General features: G+C 41.3%; 1 protein-coding gene across 5 annotated transcripts in view; it reads right to left on the bottom strand.

Moving 5' to 3' along the window:
- LOC129194230 (regulating synaptic membrane exocytosis protein 1-like) overlaps positions 1–11,379 on the bottom strand; it is a 142,560-nt gene extending 131,181 nt beyond the window's left edge. For 2 of the 5 annotated variants that reach the window (XM_054799304.1, XM_054799305.1), the window contains exon 1: positions 10,424–11,377. In XM_054799304.1, coding sequence (XP_054655279.1) covers positions 10,424–10,575 — 152 coding nt within the window. In that variant the 5' untranslated portion in view covers positions 10,576–11,377. Of the gene's footprint in view, positions 1–10,423 lie in introns of all 5 variants that reach the window. The other 3 variants (XM_054799302.1, XM_054799303.1, XM_054799307.1) reach the window with 3 other exon arrangements.
- Between the last annotated feature and the right edge of the window lie 969 nt (positions 11,380–12,348).

Raw genomic sequence — 12,348 nt, 5'->3', positions numbered from 1 at the left:
AATTAATCGGTTAGGCCCTGGATGGACCAAATAAATATGAACCAAACACAAACAGAAAAGAGGCATAAAAGAGGTCCATCACTGCTTTACAAAGTCAAAGCTGATGAGGCTTGTTTTGCCTAAACACAAAGATGATAGGTCTTCTTTCATGGATGATTTAAGAAATTAAAAATGTTCACTTAGGAGGCTGAAATAAAGAAGATACGCACATTTTTAAATAAAAAAAACATTTAATCCATGACCAAAATAGTTGTTGATTAATTGGATAGCTGATTAATCATTGATTCATCTTTTTTTATTCCTTGTTGACTGGAGAGGACACACATGGCAAGCTGTCGATACTAGAAACTTAAAGTATTTTGGTGCTTTCCTGACTACATTTCAGGAACACAAGATCACATCGGGTTGCTGACTCCCTCAACTTTATCTCGGATAGGCGAGAGGTGCTGATTCCTTGAAATAAACAAGTTACAAGTACTGATAGCTTTGAGCAAGTCAAGCTAACTGGCTAACTGCGGAAGTTCAAAGCGGTTGCCTAGCAACAATGTCAAACACAAAGCGAAATGAAACTGGCCCTGGGTATGTGGATTCAAATTCAGAAGTAGGGCCACTCTGGCTGTCAGATGAGGTCGGACGACGCCTCGATTGAAAAAACAGTTTCAGAATTAAAGAATACTCTGGAGCGCCAAAGTTTGATATTTTTACACGCCTGGGAGAAGTAGATGAATGAGAGGGTTGCCCCACCTTCCCCACCTCCTGGCCCAGAAAATATTCTCGACTGAGAGCAAAAATGTTATATTATTACAAGCCTTGAAGAAGAAGATGAAGGAGACACAAGAGCGTACTGCAGCACAAACAGAGTAAGAATTTAGGTGTTTGCAATCACGCCTGCCATCACAGATTCAATATGTACAATCGCAGAACGACAGCCTCATCAAAATGATCATGGGGTGCATGGTGATGTCAAAAACCTTATGGAGGAAAATAGAGCACTGAGCAAGGATACCAAGGCACTAAGAGAGGATACTGAGGAGTTGCAAGATGAAAGCACTGCCTTGTGCACTGCTCTTAAGAAGGTTAAAAACCCTGTGGAAGAAAATACAGTATTATGCAATGATATCAAGGTTCTGCAGGACGATATCAAGGCATTATTAAAAGACAATGCTGCCTTGCGCACTGCTCTTAAGGAAGCTAAACACCCTATGGAAGAAAACAGCATTATGCGAGGATGTTAGCGTTCTGCAGGATGATATCAAGGCATTATTGGCAGACAATGCTGCCTTGTGCATTGCTCTCGAGGAGGTTAAAAACCCTATGGAAGAAAATAGAACATCATGCAATTATATCAACCTTCTACAGGATGATATCAAGGCATAATGCTGTCTTGCACACCACTCTAGAGGATGAGAAAGAAGCAAAGGAAAATCGCTGAGCAAATGAAAAATATAACTGATGAAATGATAGGCCTGGGCGATATATGAATAGTTTTAAAATATAAATATTTAGGTTGAGCAAAATATCAAAATCAACTATACAGACTGGATTTATGCTGTATCTCCATCATCCCTGCATGCAGGAGGAAGGGGGGGGGGGGCAGGGCAGAAGCTCGGCGGCTCCAGTCGAAGCGATAGCCTCTGCGGTGGAAGAATTAGCATGAAGGAATAAGCGTTAGCTCAGTAATGTGGAGCTGCTTCGAATTCAGAGCATAAAAAAATATTTTTCACCACCTTAAAACTTGGCACAAACTCCAATACGAGGAACGTGTGAAGCTGCGCTACGCTCCTGTTGCATTCCTCTTGAAAGGAAAAGCAAAGTGGTGTGCTATTATAAAGACGTGTCCTATCACATTGCTAAGATATGGTCCTTGTTGCAACAGTGAAAAAAACGGCTTTAAAAACCTGCTGAAAACGATGGACTTACACGACAAGCTCTACCACAAATATAAAAGGAAGATAGACAGACAGTTGCTAAGCCTGATGCACTTGACAGGTTGGTGTTCCGGGCAGGACATGCTTGTATCTTCTAAAATGTTTACCTACAAAATACTACTGTTCAATTGAAAGTTTTTTTGATTTGCTGACATTTTAAAATTTCCTCTTAAACTGGGCATTCATAATTTGTTCTTTTGTTATTAGCTGAGGATTTAAGCATAGCTAAAGGTTTGTTATAAAAAGATTATATTTGACTTTTTCTATATTTATTTGAAAAGGAGAATGGCCTACTTTATTTTAGAGGCTACTTTCAGATAAGATTGTTTTATGTGCATCTTGCATGAAACTCAAAAAACATCCTCATGTTAAGTATTTATTTTAATAAAACAGCTTGACATGTATATTTGGCTGTGATTTTGTCTAAACTCAGTTTGCTTAAAAAACATCGGGATATATATATCGTATATCAATATTCAATCTAAATATATCGGGATATGAGTTTTGGGCCATATCGCTCAGCCCTATAGACGGCTCAGAATGCACGATTGAACGATGTGATCCTCACAGGGCTCCGAATTACAACCAGGTCAAAAGATGGGGTCGTCCAAAACAGCACAGAAAGATACAAAGCACTTGGAGCACCAACGGCAAAACCTACATCAAGCTAAATGGAGGTCCAGGAGAAGCAACAGTGCTTGTTGTCAAAGATATGAATGATCTGGATACATTAAAGATCATATTACCATGACAAGGAAAATGAAGCATTACATTCAATATCATCTGACATTTGATATCATCGTTGCAAGGGCCTGCTCAACAAAGTACTGGAATTAGCAACTCATGTATCTACAGTACATTCAATGACACTCACAGTACAATGCGAAAGATGGCAGGAAGTGGATCTGGATATCAACAGGGGAAAAAGGTATAAAATAATAAAATAAATAAAATAAAATAGTAACAATAATGATGATAGTGATAGTAATGATAGTAATAATAATAATTACTATATTATTTGGTTTGATTGGATGGAAAAATAAGTAAACAGTGAATTAGTGTTTGCTGAATACAGGAAGTGAACATATGTATTAACAATTGATGTGATACGGCGAGGAGGTAGGATTAAATAAGCTTTGCTTCTTCCTACTTCTATTTGGACATGTGGAATTGTGGATTGTAACATGAAGCACTCCGTGTAAGCTGTATGCATGTTCGAAATACATTAAACCATGAGCATTCATCGACTGATTGGGGATGGGCCTAATATAGCCTAAAATGCATATTGCGATATACAATCCTGATCAATATTTTAAGATGAGTTGAAAAATTGCAAGAATTTAGATTTTATTTCCACACTTTCAAGAAGGTTCTAAGTAGAACTTCAAAATGCAAAAAGAAGAAATGGGAGTGAGACAAAAAAAAATTCGAGTAAGCAATTTATTACAAACAAGCATTAAAATAAAATAAGCTGTTCGTCAGCTGATCAAAAGTTTAAGATCACAGCCTTTAAAAACCAAATTCTTGGCACACTGTCATGATCTCTTCATGGCAAAGGCAAAAAAGCTTTCTCTCTTTGAACGCGGTCGGATTGCTGCTGAGGTTGGACGCAGTAAGACAATCATTTGAAACAGTCAAGTCGCAGACCCAAAAAAATGTCACCAGCCGTGAACCGGAGGATCCCATTGGCAGTCTGTCAAGACACGGGAAGGGATCCTCGGCATAAATTAAGTTTGTTACCGGTGTCAAGTGCAGCCCAATAACCATCAGACGGCATGTACGAGAGAAGGGTTGTAAGAACAAAACATGTTTTTAAAGGCCTCGTCTCTTTCAAAGTTGCCTGTTTGGAATTTGCACAAGAGCACCAAACATAGGACACTGAATGGTGGAAGAAAGTTTTACCCTCTGATGAGAAAAAATGCAACCTTGATGGTCCTGATGGCTTCCAACGTTACTGGCATAACAAGGAGATCCCACCTGAGATGGTTTTACTTCTATTTTAGGTGTGTTTCTGTTTTTATTGAGCTATGGTCTTAAACTTCTGATCAGCTAAAGAACAGCCTATTTCACTTTAACGGTTCTTTGCAATAAATTGCTTACTCACATTTTTATTCACATTTTTTTTGTCTCACTACCATTTCTTCCTTTTGCATTTTGAAGCTCTACTTACCGGTGGAACTATGTCTCTCAACTGGCCTGGCAACGCCTCGGGATCCGCCGGGAGAAGCTGGACGAAGTAGCCGGGGAAAGGGAAGTCTGGGCTTAACTGGTTAGGCTGCTGTACCCGCGACCCGACCTCGGATAAGCGGAAAAAGATGGATGTATGGATGGATGGATGGATGGATGGGTGGATGGATGTATGGATGGGTGTATGGATGGATGGATCGATGGATGGATGTATGGATGGATGGATGGATGGATGGATGGGTGGATGGATGTATGGATGGGTGTATGGATGGATGGATGGATGGATGGATGTATGGATGGAAGGGATGGATGGATGTATGGATGGATGGATGGATGGATGGATGGATGGATGGATGGATGGAAGCTCTACTGTACTTATAACCCCCTTATGATTTTTACGATTCACCAGTGCAAAATGTAAATTCTTGCAATTTTTCAACTGGTCTTAAAATTTTGATCAGGAGCGTATGATCGTTGATTTTATGTTGAATACGGTGATCAGATGTGGGCATATTTTCTATTTTTCTATTTTCTTTTTTAGTACAGATGCTTTAAAACTGGCAGGATAAAAACAATCTAAAAAAAAATTGCAATAATAATCGAGATCAGATGATTTGAAAAAATACATCGTGATCATTTTATTTTGCCCTGGGCCAGTTTGCACAGAAAAAGTTGGCTGTTAAGGTCAAAAAGTTAAAAACCCTGTCCTCGACAACTCAACATGTGAAATTCCAACCTCGATGTCAACCCTGGGAGGAGGCACACATACGCAATACGCAAACATCACACAGTAAGGCCTGAGTCGAGACTGGAACCCAGAACCGTAGTGCTGTGCATTAGTACTGTCAGGCTGTGTTCACACGTGTTCCGATAATATGACCCTGACTGTTTGAAGAGCAGGGTTTCCGCTACATGTAATTGATCGTGGCGGTGCACCACTACAAAATAAAAGTCGCCACAACTTAAAAAATGTGTTTTTAAAACTTGAAAACAATTTTAAGTAACATATTGTATTAATTGATATTTTTTATATATAGATACACATATAGATTATTATTTACGCACATATTGACCACAATTAGTTTGAAAACTATTTAAATATCATTAAAATGTTTCACTGCGCTTTATTTTGATAAGCATGCACCGGAATTGCCTGTCTGCATTGCTGGCACTTGCGCATTGTGCGACCAGATACGCGACACGTCTCGTGTTGACTTTCACTTTGTTTCTTATTGTTGGGAGAATGAACAAAAGCTTGTAAACTGTGTCGTCAATTGACGACAATTTGTCACATGCTAAGTGTGACTACAACAGCGTGTGTGATCGCTCACGTTTCAATCTCATTTGACTTTCTGCCATTTTTGTTTACACAACATGCCTGCATCTAGCTAGCTCGGAGCTACAAGTGGCTATTACGTTCATGGGATACATCGATCATCGATTATCATCGCAACTTACTTTTTTCAAGTGTGGCTTAACAATCTTGCTCTCTTGTTATCATCATAATAATTATATAAGACAATGGCTTGTCTTCAAAACACTATTTGTGTGTCGAAGTTGTGCAACAGAAACACGTCGTGTGTACAGCTTTACATGGTGTAACAGTTTTTCAAAGTTCTTGGTTCATTTCCTGCTGGTTGTTGAAAAAATTTAAATAAGTAAGTTATAAAAAAAAAGGCTATTTGTCATTAAAAAAAGAATGCAGATGCAGATGCGGCGCGATACAGCGGCGGCAGTCCGCCCTCCCATGCAGCCCGCCACCACAGCTTCAAAAAAACCTAGGGGGTTTCACTTGAAAGTGAACTCTTGTGTGATTTGGTTTACTTGAGCTAAACATCATGGACCAAAGGTACAGAGCAGCGTTCAAATGACAGTAAAAAGCATATAACAGTGAAGCACAGCACATGCGTCACAAGCAGCATTTCTCTGTGGCTTGTGTCTCTCTCTGTGTGTGGGTGAGTGCTGCACGCAACGGCGCTTTTAAAAATACATTTTTGACTTTTTTTGTGACATCTCAGCGGGTACAAATAGTACAACACAAAATAACTAACATTTTTAACCCAGCAGACAGCTTTTTTTTTTTTTTTTTTCGAAAATTTGTTGAGTAATATTTCACAAACACTGTCCAGTCAGTCGGGACTTAATGCATTTCTTTTTCATGGAGCATCCTTTGGTGAGTGCTAAGCAATGTAGACCAAATGTACCAGTGTTTACCATACATTCATGTATTTGTGGCGGCTCACAACAATTAAATTCAGCAGTCCTTTCATTTTGCCCTCACTCACACACACAAACACACACACACATTATGCTGGGGCTCTCTGTCTGGGTAGCTTGTCATTACAACTCCGTACAGTAGATGTAAGGTAACTTACATAAGGTAACCCAGAGTCCACACATCCCCACTGATTGAGAGTACAGTCAAGCAGCGTTGGCCATTGAGACAAAAGCCTCGGGGCATACCGCAGTTTACTTGGTCGCGCATCTGTTCGTTGATATAGTGAGATACTACACGGACAATGACATTACAGTCAGCACACACATACATGGAGCCAGGAAACGCCAAGATTTTTATTTTAGTCTACCGCTGCACGAAATGAAACCAACACTGTAAGTCAATAACTTCAGGTTCTGATGTTATATAAGGTTTCAAAATCATGGCCCATGTTTCTTATGACGCCAACCAAAAAGCTCTGTTTTTTCTATCCACACACAAACGCTAAATTTTGCATCATGGCCAGGGTTTCCGCTAGGATTGTTTGAAGCTGTGGTGGTGGGTTGCATGGGAGGGCGGACTGGCGCCGCTGTGTCATGCCGCTGTGGCTTCTGCAATTTTTTTTCTTCTTCCGCTGTGGAACACATACGTAAACAAGATGGCCGCGGAAGTAGATGCGAGCGTCTTCGTCACAAACACATGAACACATAGGCTACAGTGCGCAGGGATACGGCGGGAGACTGATATAACGCCAAGCGTTTTGTGAGGTCTGATTTTTTTGAGAAGGCATTTTTGTGATCCAAATGGTTTAATCTTTTGAATTGTCCCCAGCAACTAAGTGGAATCTCTTTTCTTCATCACGGAAATCTGACCAGAACTGGACTTAGGAGAGACCAAGTGTGGGGTAAGTCGCTGTTAATGGACTACACTGCTGATGGGGATGTCCGACAACTTCATGTCAAAAAATCCCAACTATCCCTTCAAGTGACACTTCAAAAAAGTAAGTTGCGATGACAATTGGTGACTGATGTATCCGAGCTAGCTAGATGCCGCCAGCCAGGCATGTAAACAAAAATGCCAGAAAGTGGAATGATATTAAAACGTGAACAATCACACACGCTGGCTCAGATAGGCTTAGCATGCGACAAGCTGTCTTCAATTGACTACACATTTTAAAGGGCTTTTGTTCATTCTCCCGATAATAAGAAACAAAGTGAAAGTCAACACAAGACGTGTCGCTTATCTGGTCACTGGTCAAGTGCCAGCAAGGCAGACAGGTGATTCCAGTGCATGCTTATCAAAATAAAGCGCCGTGAAACATTTTTATGACATTTTAAATTGTTTTCAAACAAATTGTGGTCAATATGTGCATAAATAATAACCTATACATGTATCTATATAGCATATATATATATATATATATATATATTCATACAATATACAACTTAAAATTGTTGTTAAGTTTAAAAAATAAAAAATTTAAGGTGTGGTGGCTTTTATTTTGTAGTGGCACACCGCCACAATAAATTACATGTAGCGGAAACCCAGATGGCTGTGTACACTTTAGGGCTGTCTGCCAATAAGGATTTCCGTAGTCGAATCTGATTAGTATTTTTTGCCCGTAGTCGACTAATCGTCGAATGTTTCAGCAAGTGGCCATCTCACACAAAGTGCACATAAATAGTAACAGCATGGCTTGAAAAACAACTTGCCAAACAGTGTTGATGATTTTTCTTTTTTCATGACAATAAAGTGACAGTGACAAGCTAAACATGGCTCTTTGATGACTAAAACATAATGAGACGTGCAAGTTTTTGTTGACGAGACGGGACTGTACAAACACGTTGATGGGTGGTCTGTAAGACGTTCAAAATGCATGACATTTTTGCCTTTTGTGCGTGTAATGTCTGTCAAAAACAAAGAAGTATCAAATTTGAAGCGGCACCTGAAAGCTCATCTTTCGAAGGTAATTTATAAGTCCTGTTATCATATCTTATACATTTAATGTTACTCGACAATCGGCTTGTGATAAATTTGACAGTAAGCTTAAAGCTTTCCACAGCTTTCCTAGCTTCAGGCTAAAGTTAGCTTTACTGTGCTAATGTCAGTTGATTAGCTTATATGTGTGTTACTGTTATGTATGGAACATGCATGGATTTTTAGCATAATGGGCTGCACCTTTTCCACCTATAAAGGCTTCTGAAAAAACCTCCAAAAACAACGCTACATTTACATAATGTGACCTGCTAGCTACAGTGACATTGTTATTATTATTATTATGAAGAAGCAGCAGCATGAGCCAAAACAAACAATGCTTGCCACCTGAAACTGTACTATGTTTACTTACCTGGTGGCTAAACTGGCTACCTCATATGTTCAGTGCCAAGCTGTCAAAATACCCTGTTCGGAACAGGCCACTTGATACACTTTTTGCAACACTTCATAGTCTCTCATCACATCTTTGATTCATTTTGTCCAGCACTGAGCTGTTGACTCCCTGTCCAGTCAGAGCCGTATTTTGTGTAGCTTTCACTTTTCAGTTCATTTCAGTCAATCCAAGTCAATGGAACTCTCACAAGATGCCACCTAAATTACTGTCCCTTTCAAATCTTTCCGAAAATAATGTAAGTGTATACAATTGTATCGTATCGTGAGATTAATGTATCACTACAGCCTAGTACATATCATTTTTATACTTTGTCCGTGAGCATAGCCACCTACCCTATGTGTGTATATTTTTAGTATACAGTATATTTACTATATATTTTAGTAATAATAGTAGTAGTGTAATAGGTAGCTTACCCAAAACTTTTACGAATAATTTGTCATCCCTTTAGACATAACCAGAATGACAAAAAGGGCATCAGTGTAGTGTACATCAAAACACTGACGAGAGGAAAGTGACAGTATCACAAGACAGAATCCTCGACTTGTGAAAGATTACTAAAAATGATGCATAGCCACTTAGAGCCGGGGGTATATATTGGACATTTCCTACTTTAGATGCAATGAATCGATTCTTCCATTCCAGCGCTGGGCTATCAGTCCATGCAGTGCTTAAAATAGCACAGAAACGTACAGCTTGAGGAGCGTGTAGCTTAGGTGGGTCATCCTAGCTATCTATCTGCTCGATTTTTCCAGTGCAGTTTCGTGCAGTTACTCTGGAAGGAGGCTTTAACTTGATGCACTCTGTGCTACTAGTAAAAAGGGGGTGGATTCGGGTGCACTGGTGCATATATGGTGATGATATAGAGAGGACGAGAAGGTGGACAAACGCTGTGGATACAAGTCACTCCTGATTGAAAATGACATTAAACAGGCACCTTCTCCCCACTCGGTTTTTTCGGCCTACTGGTTCTATAACAGCCTGTGTGATGTCTGTTTGCAAGAGCTCTGCCCTACATATCGTGCGTAAGGATGGGAAAGGCTCAACCGCACCCCAGAGCTGGGAAGAGCAGCTGTTGAGATGGATGCTGCACAGATAAAAGCCAACAGGGAGGGTTTTACTTTTACTATGTGCCATGCCAGGCTTCAGTGAGCTTTCTGCTATTTCATTGCCCTCCTCCCACTGCATCTGTCAATGAAATAGTTCAAGTTAAAAGCAAATACAGTCCACCAGACTGAAGCGTAAGCATGACTCATAGTGGTGATGCTAATGAGACAAGTGCAGATGAGAAATGAGTTTCTATTTGTCAGAGAAAGGAGTAAGTGGGATGTGATGCTGCTGATGATGGGCCATAGTCACACACTAGCATCATCATCAGGTTACCCATAAAGTCATCAGGATAGAGGCCTGGGTTTTATTTGTTTGCTCCTTTTTCTCACTGGACTCCTGGACCATGTGTGTGTGTGTGTGTGTGCGTGCGCGTGTATGTGTGCGTGTGTGTGTGTGTGTGTGTGTGTGTGTGTGTGTGTGTGTGAGTGTGACTGTGTGTGAGCTGGAGGAAATACACACAAACACATGCATGGTCAGACAACAGAGACCAGCAGTGGTCCTGATGCTGAAGTGCTAGTTACACAAAAGAGGAAGCAGAGTACTTGTCTTCCTCAAACACACACACGCGCGCAGAGAGGGAATCTTTCTTTGGCTTACTTTAGCATGGCCTCCTCTTTTGCCTCTTCCTCCCGTTGCCGAGCCAGCACAGCCATGATGATCTTCCTCTCCTCATCCGTCAAGTGGCTCAAGTCCGGCTCCGGGATGGCCTGGGCGACGGGTGGACCCCGAGGGCCTACTGAGGCGAACATCTTGCCTCTCCTCTTTCTTCCTCCTCCTTCCCCTCGATTGGGATCACGGATAGCAAAGCCCACGGATCACGACATGGCCCACGGATGATGTGGTTCGAGCGGCTGATGTGGAGTTCCCATGGCGGCGGTGGGGGGCACCCGGGACGGCGGTGTCGGTGCTCGCGGTTGTAGTAGCAGCTGTAAGAAGGGCGCTTGTTGTGGCGGATTGCCGTTACCAGCTTCGCTTCTTCACTATTGCTGCACCGGTGTCTTCTACCCCCCACCCCCGCCCGCCAGCCCGCCTGCTTCTCCCCTCCACCACCTCCGTTTCACGGGGAGCCCATTTCTCCAGCGGTCGGTGTGGACGATGGCACACGGGGACGATCCAGGTTCAGGCCGAGCAGAGGAGAGTGGGGTCTTGGATGGCGGTCTGCGTCGCTGCCAGGCAAGGCGGACACTTGGTGCTGATGCTGATGCTGATGCCGAGCCGTCAATGGGACCGCAGCCCCTCAAGCGCGTTCACTTCTCTTGCAGCAGGAACGCGCCGCCCTAATTTAAGAATGGGGGCTCCAGCGAGTGGGAAAAATGCGCGCTCACGGCAGCCTGCCGCACGCATCAAAATAAAGGGTTTCCTCAGGGGCGAGATATCAGGTTTTCCCGCCCCCATCTGACTCCTTAAGGTTCACTTCCTCTACGAGAAGGCGACATAAACATTACACATTTAACAGTGCTGTTTTTACTTTGAGGCCATATACGAATGCATTTGTTTCAGCTCAAGACAAATAAAAAGGATTAATTATCTAGCTTATTAGCTTCATGTAGTCTGCTCAATCATCTCCTGCTGTTTTGGTTCCTGTCTCTTTAAGGCTTGAAGGTTTCCCACAAGAGACCACCTTTCTATGATTGGTCAGTTTTGGGAAGACTACAGCAGGGGCGGTTTTAGAATTGCAGATCAGAACAATGGTTTTTTTTTTTAATTCTATAACACCACAACTTTAAAATTATCACCATCTTAAAACAGCTAAGAGGCACTGGAGAACACTTCATCATCCAATGCCTAATTCGTCAACTTAAATGAAGCAAACTAACAGCATTATTATTTACAAATTTGGCCTCCATTAATTTATTAACAGGAGAACGCAAAAACCCCTAACATCTGGTTATAAGAAAAACATTTTAATCACAAACACATGTTTTGTAGGTACAACATGTGTATCTTTGTTTAAAAACGATTATTGCCGTGTAACTACGTAACATTACCTTGCTGTCTTTCATAGTATAACATGGGAGTAACTAGTTAAAAATAATTTTAAACATTAACATTTGTAAAACAGTTATTGTTTTCCAGTAACGGATAATCTAATGAATTACCATTTAAAATGTTACAACACCACAACCGTTATCGACAGTGAAATGTGGTGCGTCATTATGCACTGATATCTATATGAACTTTCTGGATGTGGCTTCAGTTGCCATTGTTTACTACTGCGACACAGGAAGCTAAATAGCTAGTCAGTGAGAGTTGTGGTCCCTCAGTCTCACCATTTTTCAACCTTGCAATGACTTAAAATACTTGCAAGGCTCCCTTGCCTCAATTAGTAAATGGTGAATGGACTTTCACTTGTATAGCATTTTTCCACCGTTGACAAAAGAAGCCCCTCAGCGCAAAGAGTCCTTCCAGATGACATCGTGCTGATCATCGGCGGGTGATCGAAGCAAGGGACGAAAGATGGCCAACCTCATTTTTACAGTGGCACAATAATCCTCTGGGTGGTGATAATGTGAGCAGAAATG

This window comes from Dunckerocampus dactyliophorus, chromosome 14, assembly GCF_027744805.1.
Source record: "Dunckerocampus dactyliophorus isolate RoL2022-P2 chromosome 14, RoL_Ddac_1.1, whole genome shotgun sequence".
In the NCBI taxonomy this organism is placed as follows: Eukaryota; Metazoa; Chordata; class Actinopteri; order Syngnathiformes; family Syngnathidae; genus Dunckerocampus; species Dunckerocampus dactyliophorus.
This window is presented reverse-complemented; position numbering and strand designations above follow the sequence as displayed.